Source organism: Mauremys mutica, chromosome 21, assembly GCF_020497125.1.
Source record: "Mauremys mutica isolate MM-2020 ecotype Southern chromosome 21, ASM2049712v1, whole genome shotgun sequence".
NCBI classification, from domain to species: Eukaryota; Metazoa; Chordata; order Testudines; family Geoemydidae; genus Mauremys; species Mauremys mutica.
Window position 1 is genome coordinate 16,673,676 of NC_059092.1, and position 15,607 is coordinate 16,689,282.

At 47.2% G+C, this 15,607-nt stretch overlaps 1 protein-coding gene across 2 annotated transcripts in view; it reads left to right on the forward strand.

The window, feature by feature from the left end:
* The window catches only part of ATP13A2 (ATPase cation transporting 13A2), a 70,467-nt gene that overhangs the window by 43,092 nt on the left and 11,768 nt on the right, over positions 1–15,607 (forward strand). For both annotated transcript variants that reach the window (XM_044996387.1, XM_044996388.1), the window contains exons 12-18: positions 210–377; positions 972–1,082; positions 1,186–1,232; positions 2,115–2,303; positions 2,400–2,606; positions 13,931–14,044; positions 15,158–15,314. In XM_044996387.1, the coding sequence (XP_044852322.1) occupies positions 210–377; positions 972–1,082; positions 1,186–1,232; positions 2,115–2,303; positions 2,400–2,606; positions 13,931–14,044; positions 15,158–15,314 (993 nt within the window). The remainder of the gene's footprint in view (positions 1–209; positions 378–971; positions 1,083–1,185; positions 1,233–2,114; positions 2,304–2,399; positions 2,607–13,930; positions 14,045–15,157; positions 15,315–15,607) is intronic.

The following is a 15,607-nucleotide window of genomic DNA, read 5'->3' on the forward strand; positions in this document are numbered from 1 at the left end:
AACACACATCCAGAAGGGTGGATCCGTCCAGCAAAGGGGCTTTTGAAGCGTGCGTTGGGGAAACTGAGCGTGGATGGTGGATCCTGAGGGATTCCCCATCTGCCCCACTCCTGTGCGGAGAGAACTCAGACACTGGCTGAACATGAAGGCATGTTTGTATGAATCTGTCTGTCCATAACCTCACTCACCAGCTGATTTTTCCCCTGTAGGGGAGAGCGTCCCAGTGATGAAGACGCCTTTACCCAGCGGCCCCCAAGCTGCCAACATGATCTATTCCCCCGAGGAGCACAAACGACACACGCTGTTCTGCGGAACTCAGGTCCTGCAAGCCAAACCCTATGTGGGCAAGGAGGTCCTGGCTGTGGTGACGCGCACAGGTAGCTGCATCTGGAAGCAAACCCCGAGCCCCCGGTCCTTAGTTCCCTCTGGACTGTAGCCGTACTAGGGGCTACCATGCCCAAGGCCAAGACTATACCAGGGTTCAAAAAAGAACTAGATAAGTTCCTGGAGGACAGGTCCATCGATGGCTGTTAGCCAAGATGGGCAGGGATGGTGTCCCTAGTCTCTGTTTGCCAGAAGTGGCAGGTGGAATACCACCTAACCTGGATGGACCGGCCGGCGGGCACGCAGCCCCTGGGCACAGGCGCTTAGGGGATCCCATTCGCACTGTGATTACGGCCTGTCGGTGTCATTGCAGCCTGGCTCACGAGCAAGGGTTGAGAGATGCTACATCTCCACAATCAGGAGCTCTGAGCTGATCCTGTTGGGGGTGGACACAAACCCTGCTTTTGAATTCCGTGTTCCAGCTGTGTTGGAAGCGCCTCTCTGCTCTGCGATGAGCGGTTGCGTCAAAGGGAATCGCAGGACGGCTTCTCCCGTTCGCCCCAAAATCTCTGGCTTTTAATGGCCACACTTCACAGTGTGAGTTTCCGAGTCCCGTAAGCCTCTTTTCCTTTCGCCCCCTCCCCCAGGGTTCTGTACGGCCAAAGGGGACCTGATCAGCTCCATCCTCTACCCCAAGCCCGTGAGCTTCAGGTTCTACAGGGATGCGGTGAAGTTTGTCCTCTTCCTCGCCGTTCTGGGTACGTCTGCAAGCGGGCGGCATGGCAAGCAGCAGGCGTCTGGTGCTGAGTGCCTCATGAACTGGCGAATCCCCTTTACAGCCGTCCCCTCTCTCTCTTGCAGCTCTTATCGGCACCACGTACAGCATCGTGATTTTGATTAAAAACCAGGTGAGCTGACAGTGGTGGGAAAATCTCTCTCTCTCCTCCCAGCCCTCTCCCTTCTGCGCCCCTCCCTTGATTTGGATCCAGGGCTTAGATCAGGAGTGGTCCAGACAAGTTTGGTTCTGTTAAAGACGTTGGCCTGGGAGCAAGCCGAGGCATTGCCCTGCCTCCAGTTTTCTCTAATGCCCAGCGCTGCAGACTCCATCCGAGATCGGCTCTGGGTTCTTCTGGCTCTCTCATCCCTACTAGTAACAAACATCCTGCAGCTGCATTGGCTAACACAGAGTAACCCCCCCGTTCAACTCTCCTGGGCCCTGCGGGGCTAATGGCAGACACAGCTTGTCTTTGCTGAGGAAGGAAGCAGAGGTAAGATGTTAAATTTAGAGAGAGCAGGGAGGAGACCTGCCAAAATCCCTGGGTGCAAATCACCCAGGTATTGGATCATCTCATTGCACCTGCTTGTGAAAATGCCGGGGCAAATCATGCTCCCCAAAAAGGGAGCTGGGGCTTCTGAAAACCTGGATCACATTCTAAGTTGTTTTTCCTTTCTCCTCTGTCTGCGGTTGTCGGGCCTGGTGAGCTTGTGTGTGTCTCCGGTAGGGAAAGATCTGGGAAATCCCAGGTGCTCTCAAACCCAGGTGAAGGCTGCTGGTGAAGAGCCAGTTTAGCTTTATTAAATACAGCTGGGCAGGGTGTTGGGGGCATTTGTGCTCCATGGTCCAGCTCCCAGTGCTGCTCAGATGACCCGCGGATCCGGGCGCTGCACCGTGGGTTAGTGTGTCCTGCCGAACACCCCCCGGAGAGCCTACACCCAATTGAAGCTCTCGTGTTCTCTCTCTCCTCCCTCACCCCTACACTCCCCCGTTCCTGGCTGTCGCACATGGACAGGTTCCTCTCCAGCAAATAATCATCCGTGCGCTGGACCTCATCACAGTCATCGTGCCCCCGGCTCTCCCTGCTGCGATGACCGTGGGCACCATCTACGCCCAGAACAGGCTGAAGCAGCACGGCATCTTCTGCATCAGCCCTCCCCGGATTAACCTGTGCGGGAAAATCCGCCTGGTCTGCTTTGATAAGGTGAGTCCCCGGGCTCGTGCACCGGGGCGTCTGCGGCTGGCTTGACACCCTGCCAGCTGATGGGCTGAACAAGGTGTCTTCTCCTCCTGGCTGCAGACAGGGACCCTCACAGAGGAAGGCCTGGATGTCTGGGGTGTCGTTCCCGTGGAGAATAACTGCTTCCTGCCCATCACCCACGAGCCCCGCTGCTTGGCCGATGGCCCCTTGCTGTACTCGCTGGCCACCTGCCACGGTGTCTCTCTGCTGAGGGAGCAGCCCATAGGAGACCCCATGGACCTCAAGATGATGGAATCCACCGGCTGGGTAAGAGGGAGAGGAGTCAGGCTGTGAGCCAAAAGGCTTTGGGCTGATTTTGGGGGTGCAGGGCGAAGTTTGGAAGCTTCCAGGGGAGTGTGTGTTGGCTTGTGTCTTTGGTCGGTTTGCGGAAGGGGGGAGGTAGCAGCTGGCCTTCTGTATCCCTCCGAGCTCGAGGGCCCTCTCCCCACCCGTTTCCTGCCTCTTTCCACCCCGCCCGACTTCACAGGCTCTGCATCGCAGCCTTCATCCCTCTAGCCAAAAGAAGATCCACCTTGGGGAGCCCATTCGTGCTGCAGAGAGGCTGCTGTCGAGGTAGGGACTGAGAGGGATAGCCGCTCCTCGACTCTACTGGGGAATGTTCGAGAGACCAAATAACTGAGCTCAGCCAGATCTGTTGTCTAAAGACAAAGCAATACAATACAGAAAAGAAAGCAAGCTCCTTCCCAGGAAGCGAATTCTCACGGTGTGTTCAGTTCAGCTGACACGGGAGATGTGCTCCCCTTAAACTTGCCACCATAGCATGGCTGTTTACAGGTTACACAGCGCCGGTCAAGTCACTTCAAGTTTAACTAACCAGCTGGTGCCAGCTTTGTCTTTGGTGCTTCCCTGTGCCTTCCCAGCTCTTGTTTTGAATTAGTGGGGCTAGAAGATATTTTATGAGTGCTTTAAGGAGTATCAGGGTCGGAAGGGACCTCAGGAGGTATCTAGTTCAACCCCCTGCTCAAAGCAGGACCAAACCCAACGAAATCATCCCAGCCAGGGCTTTGTCAAGCCTGACCTTAAAAACCTCTAAGGAAGGAGATTCCACCACCTCCCTAGGGAACCCATTCCAGTGCTTCACCACCCTCCTAGTGAAATAGTGTTTCCTAATATCCCACCTAAACCTCCCCCACTGCAACTTGAGACCATTACTCCTTGTTCTGTCATCTTCTACCACTGGGAACAGCCGAGCTCCATCCTCTTTGGAACCCCCTTTCAGGTAGTTGAAAGCAGCTATCAAATCCCCCCTCATTCTTCTCTTCTGCAGACTAAACAGTCCCAGTTCCCTCTGCCCCTCCTCATAAGTCATGTGCTCCAGCCCCCTAATCATTTTTGTTGCCCTCCGCTGGACTCTTTCCAATTTTTCCACAACCTTTCTGTGGTGTGGGGCCCAAAACTGGACACAGTACTCCAGATGAGGCCTCACCAATGTCATTCCGACATCTTACATGAATTACATTTTGGTACATGATACTCTTCCGTGTAAGTCTTGACCATTTCTGTATAGGCCTGTACCAAGTGCTAAGCTATACGTGTCCCAGGGCACGATGTGCGCCTTAGCATAAGTGAGCAAGAATAAGCATAATACAACTTAACATGATCATCCAACACACACACACACACACACACACACACACATATATATATATATAATACCATGTTAATACTTTGCAAATAATACCGAGTCATGTGACGTGTGTATAACCCGTATGCGCTGGCTAACAGTCCCTCACTTGGCAGTGTATTAATTATATCAGGGTTACACCTCAGCCAAATTAATATATGAGGCAAAGATAAGAGCTTTCATGGCAGATTTATACTATTTTAGTAAACTGCATAAGCAGCCATATTAGTACAATTAAAACAAATATACCTTGTAATAGACACAAAACCTTCAACGCAGCTTCTGCCTAAGTGGGGGAAATTATTCCGTCCAGATCACCAGCATGGATAAGGTTATCCAAGGTTTGGGCTGCTTTAAGAATGCCACTGCTCATCGGAAACAAGCGGAGCATCTTTTTGTTCGAATAAGGTTTTAAAATGTGAAGTTAGGGGATCCATATATGCACTAAAAATGGGCACATATATATTTTGTACTTCATCCTAGTGCTGGGACTTGCTTTGAATTGTGTATTTATTCTGAAAAACTGGGCTAGGCATTAGTATTGCATGGCACCGTTCCGACCTAAAACAGAAGTGTGGAGTAGTAACATCACAAGTGAAGTCTCCCATACGTGCATTTCTTATAACTAGTCACTATCCAGTGCTGCCTGTTCATATTATACGTTACCCTCATTGCCATTTGTTCTTTATAGATGCCCTTTTTGGGTAACCTACTTGATGCACAGTAGCCAACTTATCAAATGTTTCAGTGTCAGTATCTAGTATTTGTAACAATACCATAAAAGAAATATACATAGAACCAGACACTGAGCAATATGGTTTTAGGATGCATTAGGACATGGTGTCACTGACCCCAAAGTACAAATTGTGCTAAAGAGAATTTGTTTGCACAACGTAGCGCTTTGCCAATTTACAATAGTTTTTGTTCTACACACAGAGCAATACCACCGCGCTAATTGCTTATCATTAATAAGTAGGGCCCTACCCAATTCACAGCCATGAAAAACGCATCATAGACCGTGAAATCTGCCCTTTTGTGTGCTTTTACCCTATGCTCTCTCAATTTCACAGGGGGAGACCAGGCTTTCTTAAACTAGGGGTCCTGACTCAAAAGGGAGTTGCAGGGGGGTTGCAAGGTTATTTTAGGGGGGGGTCGCAGTAATGCCACCCTTACTTTTGTGCTGCCTTCAGTAGCTCTGAAGGCAGTGCCCCTCCAGCATCAGCAGCACAGAAGTAAAGGTGGCAATACCATACTGTGCCACCCTTACTTCTGCGCTGCCACCTTCAGAGCCGGGCGGTCGGAGAGTGGCAGCTGCTGACTGAGGACCCGGCTCTACAGGCAGCAGCGTAGAGGTGAGGGTGGCAATACCATACCATGCCGTCCTGACTTCTGCGCTGCTGGCAGCGGTGCTGCCTTCAGAGCTGGGCTCCCGGCCAGCAGCTGCTGCTCTCCAGCGCAGAAGTAAAGGTAGCAGTACTGCAACCCCTCCTCCCGCCCCCCCCACACACACAATAACCTTGTGACACCTCCCCCCCCCACCCCTTTTTGAGTCAGGACTCCTACAATTACAACACTGTGACATTTCAGATTTAAATAGTTGAAATCATCAAATTTATGATTTAAAAAAAAAATCCAATGGCCATGAAATTGATCAAAATGGACTGTGAATTTAGGCAGATTAGGCAGTTTTTCCTTTGGGATATTATGGTAATTAATGCATAACTCCCAGAAGCAGCTCTTTTTTTTTTTTTTTTAACCTACACAATTTTTCCTTCTTATCTTATGATGTTTTGTGACTAATTCATAATTTTTTTTCTTGTTTGGTTAAACAGTTTAGCAAGGTTATGCGTATTATATACCACATACTTTTTTGTTAGTAGCTAGCTCCTCAGTGTCTCAAATGATCAATTTAGAGACCATTTCAGCTGCCTGATGTTCAAAATAGTTAGTGATTTTTTTAAAATTTCTACAACAGCCCTGTTCCAAATAGACATTTTAGATCCAAATAATCCTGAAATACAATCCATAATTCTCTCTAATTTTTGGATTCGTCTATTTGAAGGATACCAGACTGTAGAACAGTCTTTTGCCCAGTTTGTGCATGATCTTGAGAAGATGCTATTATACTAACTAACAAAGACTTACACAACAATGATACATTTGCTTTTAAACAAAAAACAAATGTAGCTATATTCTAATGAGAGAGAATCAAAACCACAGATCTATGCATAAACTCACTGTGCTTAATAATATACAGTTTACATAACACTTAGACCTGCCCGGACTAGTGGTCTCTCTAATGGTTCTATAGTCGATTGCTGACACAATGATCCACAAATGGTAGGTTGAAGTGTAGTTGGCCAATCTGTAATGTATAAAGCACTTTTTATCTTTTCTATTTCTTCTGACGCCTGGGGGTTTCCTCGCTGGTCACTGATATATTCCTATCTCTGGTTTGTGGGATGCACCTTTCAACAGCTTAAGTTGGCTAACGTGGTAAATTTCTCCACATTTCTTTTGTTTCCAGTAACCCAAATTTATACACAGGTGAGCTCAGTTTATTTCCCGTGTAATAGGGACCAAGTTATGCTTTGGTTCAGCATATGACAGAAGCTGGTTTTTATTCTTTATTTTTTTTATTCCTTTGTTATATATAATTTATTTGTACTTCCTTAACATGGGCATTACTAGCTTTCCATAATAAATATAGCCCTTGACAGCGAAGTCCGATGCTCATGATCTTCTGTGAGAAGATGGATTGCTCTTTCTCCTGCCCCAAGCACTCTTATTTTAAGAAGAGAGTTAGCGATAGACTTTTTACCCAAACTTTTGAGAGTTAATTTGGGTGTTGTAGCAATTCAACTTTAGGTAAATATTTGAAAGCACAAACTTTAATAGCCAGCACTTGTGTTACAATAGCACAAAAGCAAATAGTGTAAAAACGAAAGCAAAATGAAGTTTAAATGCAGATTTATTCAAACACGTTGAGGGTAATAAACTTTTGACATTTGCTGATGCTTGAGAGACATAGATAGAAACCTGTTGCAATTTATTTGATTAGCTGTCACGTTTTGCAGTATAACCAGACATAATGTATATTATATTTTAAAAAAATAGCTATGACATAGCTATAACTGTATTTCAATACTAATAAAGGCACAAACAAGTTTATAAAGCCTTTAAAAAGTGATGCGTTTAGTAATATTTTTGCATCAGTATTGAGGTTCTCCCCTTCAGTTTTCTTTTTTTTTCTTGAACAAAAAAGTTTTGATTAATAATAAAAAAAAGAAATCTTTGTTTGCAATTGAATTACTTGGTGGGGCAGAAATATATGTACATACGTTAGTCACTGTGGCCTTTTTGAGCTTTGCAAAAACACTGAATTGCTCTTCTGAGAAGATGGTTATAACCCAACCACAATGTTAAAATAGTGTGGCACCAGTAATATGTATTTGATAATGAGTGCAAAATTGATTTTTTTTATTTTTATTTTATTTTTATTTTTTTTTTGCAACAAACAACGTAAAAACAAAGTCATATGGCACACACACTATGCATAACATATAGGACAAACTTACCATTAAAGACGAGTGGTACCAAAATTGTATTTATACCTCTACAAGATACGTGATTAAGAACTTAACGTTATTAAGGCAATGCATTTTAGAAAACAAACATTCAAAGAACTGACGTAATGTGGCAGGTTATTTGTTTTGTTATCTTTCTTTAAAACGTGTAATAAGAATTGACAAAAATCCCTATGAAGTTATTTGCGTACTTCCTTGTATTAGTTTAATTAACTTAAGGCTTTTTACATTACTTTTACCTTAAGAACACTACTGTATAGAAATAAGAAAAAGCCCATGTATCATATATTAGTGGCTAGGATTAGAAGAATTAGCATTTTTGTTTCTTGGCAACCATATCTTCAAGAAAGTTAGGAGTTCCTTTAGTTGTTGCATTCCTGAAGGGTTAAAACCATTAGTCTTACAGGACTTATTTAAAGAGAAGTTTTTATTTGAAGTATTTTGATTATTTCTTTGTTGATTTTTTTTCAGTTCCCCCATCGCTTTGTGCAATGGGCGTTTTTCCTTAATAATTATAACCCTTAAAACAAAGGGGGAGGACAGAAGTGGAGGAAGCAGTATAGGAAGGGAGGGAAACATAAGCCAGTGGAGATTAATTAACTTTGTGAGGGCATTTTAAAGTACAGGCCGCAGCAGCGAGTGTAGCAAATGGAGCCGAGCGAATAGTACAAGAGAAGAAAAGAAAGAGGGAGGGTTTGGACAGAGAAAGGGCAGAAAGGAAAAACTTGACCCAAACGTAAAAACGTTAGCGACAGAAGGTTATGCCGTTAGCTGTGTAGCCAATGACTTCACTTTATCATTCATTTATTGTGTGATGTTAGGATTAACTAACACGTCGTGTCATATATAATCATTGTATGCAAAATAGATTTACATTCTACTCATTGTAGAAGTATGAGACTGATTAGTAGTTAGAAGGGAGCAGTATGCATTAGGTATCGAAGTAAGGAGGGCCTACAGGCGTAGTGCTGTAAAATGCCAGCTTAGCCATACTAAGCCATAGGCGTAAGAAATGCTTGATTTAAGTGACCAAAGAATGACCTGATGCCACAGGATTATGGGAAAAGATGTGCCAATCTGTGGTACTGCAAAAAATTAACATTAAGAGTAATTTTTTGCTTAAAAGATACCCAGTGTTGACAAGGCCAGTTCAGTCAGGGTGGATTAATAACAAGAATTTTTGTTATAAATTGGGGATGCATCAGTTGGAAGTAGGGTGACCAGATGTCCCGATTTTGGGGTCTTTTTCTTATATAGGCTCCTATTACCCCCCGACCCTCTGTCCCGATTTTTCACACTTGCTGTCTGGTCACCCTAGTTGGAAGTAACAGAGGAGGAGAAGGACCTCAGAGTATTGGTTGATCCCAGGATGACTACGAGCCGCCAATATGATATGGCCGTGAAAAAAGCTAATGTGGTCTTGGGATGCATCAGGTGAGGTATTTCCAGTAGAGATAAGGAGGTGTTAGTACTGTTATACAAGGCACTGGTGAGACCTCAGCTGGAATACTGTGTGCAGTTCTGGTCTCCCATGTTTAAGAAGGATGAATTCAAACTGGAACAGGTACAGAGAAGGGCTACTAGGATGATCCAAGGAATGGAAAACCTATCTTATGAAAGGAGACTCAAAGAGCTTGGCTTGTTTAGCCTAACCAAAAGAAGGGTGAGGGGAGATGTGATTGCTCTTTATAAATATATCAGAGAGATAAATATCAGGGTGGGGTTGGGAAGGAATTTTCCTCCAGGGCAGATTGGCAGAGGCCCTGAAGGTTTTTTGCCTTCCTCTGCAGCGAGGGGCATGGGTCACTTGCTGGAGGATTCTCTGCACCTTGAGGTCTTTAAACCATGATTTGAGGACTTCAGAAACTCAGACATAGGTCAGGGGTGTGTTACAGGAGTGGGTGGGTGAGATTCTGTAGCCTGTGTTGAGCAGGAGGTCAGACTAGATGATCGTAATGGTCCCCTCTGACCTTAGTCTATGAGTCTATGGTCCACTCCCAATAATTGATAAGGAGGTGTCAATACCAAGAGAGGGAAAGTTGCTTTTGTAGTGAGCCAGCCACTCCCAGTCCCTATTCAGTCCCAAATTAATGGTGTTGAATTTGCAAATGAATTGTAGTTCTGCAGCTTCTCTTTGAAGTCTGTTTTTGAAGTTTGTTGTTGTTGAAGGATGGCTACTTTTAAATCTGTTGTTGAATGTCCAGGGAGATTGACGTGTTCTCCTACTGGCTTTTGTATGTTACCATTCCTGAGGTCTGATTTGTGTCCATTTATTCTTTTACGTAGGGTGCACCATGTGTGTAAATGCTAATGAGGTGTAATTAGAATCATGTTATAAAAAGAAGGTGCCCAGATTGGGTAAAATGAGTTCCCTACGGGAAAACCCCAGCAGGAACCATCCCTCTACTGAGGCTCAATGGGCAAGGCAGCCATCAGAGCTTGAGTATCATTAAGGATGAGGGTACTGTATACGTAGATTTGTAGCTTGTGCATTGGTCTTTATAGGATTTCTATATGCTTGGGTAATTATAAAATTGATAAAACAGACTAAAGTTACAATTAACTTTATAAGATCTTGTACTTGTGAATGTCAGTGTGTTAGTCACTATCCTTGATATTTATATTCCTAGAGACTCTAAATCTGAAGCAAGTAGCAGAGGTGACTCTCACTCTTCTGAGCTGGAAAAACTGTAGTGACCAGCTGGTGGTGTCATACCACATTACTACATTCACTTTAAATCAAATAAAAAGTTACAGCTCTGAGAAGGGCGTGGGGTTTGGTGGGTTAGAGCAGGGGGGCTGGGAGCCAGGACTCCTGGGTTTTATCCCCGCTCTGGGAGGAGAGCGAGCACTGCTACTGTCCCTGCACAACCTGAATTTGTTCCCCAAGTCCCTGTTGCTTGTGTCTGCACTTCCTGCTGCAGTGCACTGATTCTGGGCCAGTCAATACATGTTTTAAGGCTTTTTAACCTGTCTTTGTCAGCCTAACTTCTGTCCCTCCTGTTGGCCATACCTTACCTGACAATCTCCTGGTCTTCCCTTCATTTCTTGTAAACTACACGCAAGGTACAACTGCATCACAGTGGCTGATATTGTCCGTTTGCTGTTTTAATCTCCCACTTTGATGTTGTTCTAGCTTTAACCCTCCTTTTAGTCCTTTGACTTGTTTCCTTATCTTTCATTCCACAGAGAGAATCCCGGGGTTGTGACCCGCGTGGGTGAACCAGCCCCGTAATTAGTTGCATGTTTTCATACCAAAGATTTGAGAGCTCTTTTATGATGGTTTTTGTCCATCGTTACTGCTAATTCTTGGGTTTGGGCATTTTGCTGTTTTAACGTTTTGCTGTATCTGGGCATCCGGCCCAGAAAAAGATTCCCCTGTAATTAGTCTTTATATATTCTTCAAGTATGGCTTTATGCCCAGAAAAATAGTTGGCTTTTATTAGTTTAACTGGTTATTTAAGGTGTTTTGCCAATGTAACACTTATTATAAACTCCCTTTTCTCCCCCCCACCCCCAGGCTAGCCTGCTGCACGTGTAGTTAGGACCGCTAGTCCCCAAAATCCAACCACTATGAGGTTACTATCCTGAATCCAAATGGCCCATTGCCCCATGCTTAGCTAATGGCTCCTGCCTGGCTCGCCAACTATTCACTGAAAGGTGTAGCCAACTGATTGGCTATGCTTGTGGTTCAATATTAATAACATTCAAGAGACCCAATAAATCTGGCTGGACTTGGTTATCATCTAAAGACAGAGTAAAATGGTACAGGAAAGAAAGAGTTAATACATCACCAGGAAGTGAATTCTCGCAGCGTATTCAGTTCCCCTTGCGCAGAAGACGTGCTTCCCAAATGTCCCCTTAAACCGGGGCCGCCCAGGGGTGGGGGCAGTGGGGCAATTTTCCCCAGGCCCCGCAGAGGCCCCCACGAGAGTTTTTTGAGGCCCCTGGAGCGGGGTCCTTCACTCGCTCCGGGAGCCCTGGAAAACTCTCGCGGGGCCCGGGCCCCCGGAGCTTCTTCTGCTCCGGGTCTTCGGCAGCAGGGGGTCCTTCCACCCCGGGACCCACCTCCGAAGTGCCCCGAAGACCCATGGCAGGGGGTCCTTCCGCCCCGGGACCCACCTCCGAAGTGCCCCGAAGATCTGTGGCGGGGGGTCCTTCCGCCCCGGGACCCACCTCCGAAGTGCCCCGAAGACCCATGGCAGGGGGTCCTTCCGCCCCGGGACCCGCTGCCGAAGTGCCCCGAAGACCTGTGGCGGGGGGTCCTTCCGCCCCGGGACCCACCTCCGAAGTGCCCCGAAGACCCATGGCAGGGGGCCCTTCCGCCCCGGGACCCGCTGCCGAAGTGCCCCGAAGTCCCGCAGCGGGGGGTCCCTTCCGCCCCAGGACCCGCCGCCGAAGTGCCGGGCCCCCGCCGCCGAAGTGCCAGGTCTTCGGCGGCAATTCGGCAGCGGGCACCCCCTGCCGCCGAAGACCCCAGGCCCCCTGAATCCTCTGGGCGGCCCTGCCTTAAACTAGCCATCGTTTATAGCATGGCTGTTTACACAACGCTGTTCACATCACTTGAACTTCATGTTGAACTAGCCAGCTGGTACCAGCTTTGTTTGGTGCATCCCTGTATCTTCCCCTCTCTCGTTTTGAATAATAAATGCCAGTCATCACGGGACTTAACGCTACCCCCTAAAGCCTTCCTACATCTTACACTAGTTCCTTGCACCGCACTGTACTTTTGTTCCAGATATTGCACGTTAGTACATAACGCTCATCCATCTAACTCTTGACAGTTTCTGTATTTGCCTATGCCAAGTGCTAAGCTGTACTTGTCCTGGGGCATCGTGGGGTGTATGCCGTAGCACAGGTGAGCAGGAATAAGCATGATTCAGTTTAATATGATTACCCAACACAGACACAATATTAATACCATGAGCATAACACCTATTCATGTGATTGTGTGTGTAATCTGTCTGCATTGGCTAACAGAGGGCTCCAGGGCATTTCCTCCACCGCCACACATGGTGCTTTTGCTCTCAGAGTACAGGACTCTGGCACTCAACCCCAGGCCTCCTTTGTAGCAAAGCACAAGGTCCCTGGATGGCCTCGCTCTCCATGTTTGTTTGCTGCCCGCATCACCCAGGAGCTGTTCAGGGCACCCGCTGGCCTGAACAGAGAGATGGAGACACTGGGGCGAAGAAGTGTGTGCCACCTGCTTAGTTTGTAGCTGCAAGCGCTTTGCCACTCATGAATTGTCTGTGCATTGAACGGTCTGGAGGGCGTCCAGCCCATGTGACTTCGCTCAGGGAGGCATGAACGTTGATCGTGGGAGTTGTGTCTTGAATAGCTCCAGAACCAATAACACCGATGAAAGTCTCGTGTCTCACACAGCAACGATTTGAGCCGGGGGGGTGCCCTTAGTTGGGAAAGTGGAGAAAAGGCCACTTAAATTGCAGCACTTTGTTTTTCCAACAGCACATTTGATCTACTAGAAGTGTCTCCTGCGGTACATAAATATGGGGCAGAGGGCGCTGTAAAATGCTGTGCAGGTATTGTACTGCAGGGAGGCCATAGCAAAGCCCTGCAGAGGATCCAGTAACGCCACACAGACTGGAAGGTTAAAAAATCTAGTTATTTTGGCTACAGTTTAGGGAAAGATTCCAAAGCTTCACATGGCCCCAAGTCCAGCCCCTGGAGAGGTGGTCAGAGCAGTTCCTGGAAATATTCAAAGAGACGTTAGCTAAGACACAGTCTGTCCCCGCTTGCCGGCCTCATGGATCAAGTGTGACTGAATGAATGAAACAGGCATTCCGCTGCCGGCAGGAGCTGTGCACAGGCGACTCCTGCAGCTGGGGAGAGCTGGATTTTTTCCTTCTTTTTTTAAACATCATATCAGTAGATCTAGAATGTCAACATGTTTTCGAGTTACTTTCTCCTCCATCCAGCACTGTCCCGGCTCCTGTGTCTGTGCATTAAAGCCATGGAAGCTCTAGCTCTGTCAGCAACGCTAAGGGTATGTCTACACAGCAATCTGGAGCCAGGTCCCAGCCCGGGGCCGATGGATTAACAGGCCTTGCGCTAGTGCTTGAAAAACAGCCATAGAGACACTGCTTTGAAGTCGCAACTTGGGCTCTGAAGCGAAGCGCACCCCACCCCAGGCTTCAAGCACTAGCACACCCTGGCTGGGAGGCTCACTCCAAAACGCTGTGTAGACGTATCCTGAGAGGCCGCATCTGAAATGCAAATTGCTGCCTTTGTGTAGCGAGCCCATCTCGGGTCTACGAGCTCAGCTGTTGGGTGGGGGATGGATGCTCGGCTTGGAGAAAAGGGGCTGCATGTTCTAAAGTGCCCAACTTCGTTGGTTTCAGATCCTGGAGGAGGCCACGGGGGAGGAGGCCAAGCTGGGCGCAGTCCAGCACTTCGGGACAAAGGTCCTAGCGGTGATGAGGCCGCCCCCTCTGGAAGAACAACCCCACGGCATGGTGAGGCCCTGCTTAGCTGGTGTCCTGATTGCACAGTGTTGAAAGTGGGAGGGAGGGGATGTTTTATACGGTACTTCAGAGAGGAGCAGCCCTGTGCAGCTTAGTGTCTCTTAACTAGTGGGTTGGCACCTGCTGCTGGAGTGACCGAGATTCCAGAGGGGACCATTGTGACCATCTGGTCTGACCCCTGGATAATACCAGCTGGAGAACTGCCCCAAAGCAATTCCCAGCACATACCTCCTAGAAAAACATCCACTTCTGATTCCAGAATAGCCAGTGATGGAGAATCCACCATGACCCTGGGTAAATTGTTCCAATGGTTAACCCCCTTCGCTGCTAAAAATCTGCGCCCCACTTGCAGTCTGAAATGGTCTAGGCTCAGCCTCCAGACGTTGGATTGTGTCCATGCCTTTCTCTGCTACATCAAAGAGCTCACGTGGCAGAGGCACCAGAGCTGAGCAAATTATTTTGGTTCGGGGAATCTCCCCGAAAAATCCAGGAGGGGAAATCAGCTCAATTCGAACCACACTGAATTTTTTCAACATTTTTCATCAAATTGAAAACTCAGAAACCTTTTGTTTCAGATCAACGAAAACCTCTCGGGTTGATTCAGAATGAAATGTTTCCTTTTGTTGTTTCAAGTGGATCAAAAGGTTTCGGTCAACACAAAATGAAAAACTTTTTGAGTTTTTTCATTTTGATTTGGCCATTTTTGGGAGGGGGTTTTTTCCGCCACTTTTTTTTTTTTAATAGTTGGCCAAATATGAGTTTGAAACACTGTTCCCAAATGAAAAGTTGAAATTAAACATTTTAACTTTGAAAAATAATCATTTTTAACTCAAAATTATTTAGTCAAACTCAACCCGAATTCGTGAATAATTTCAGAGCCCCACAACATGCATTTTTGACATCCCTCTCAACAACAACAAAAAATCCCTCACGGCTCCCATTCAGATGTGCCATTCCTACCACCCCAGAAGCAAGCAGTGCTCCTGGCGGGTGGGTATGTGCCACCGTATGGCTGGACCCGTGCCACCCACAACTGATGTGCCATGTAATCTTAGCGCCACTTGGCACTGTCTGGGCAAGTCACAGATTCCATTCCCTCCCCAGAAACACAAGGTGTCTGTTGGGATTCTCCGTCGGTTCCCGTTCTCCTCCTCCCTGCAGAGGATGAGCGTCCTGGTGAAGCTGCCTGGCGACGCCCCTTCGGAGGCGTACATAAAGGGGGCTCCAGAGATGGTGGCCAGTCTCTGTAAGGAAGAAACAGGTAAAAGGCAGGGACCCACATCTCACAGCCAGGGATGTCTGACCTGCCTGCTGGGTTTGGCTGTCGGCAGTGGAAACCACCCGTTGGCATTTCCCTTTGCTCACCAAAGACGACCTAGCGAGGAGGCAAATGGTTCGAGTTTCATGAGCAGCAACAATAGAGCGACACCTCTGTTTATGGCAGCCTGATGTTGGAGCCCATTGGTGGCTCCATCTTAGGACTTGGGAGGCGGGAGGGGCAGGTACTCACCGAACAAGGCTAAGAGTCTCTGCCACCCAAATCTCTCTAGATCG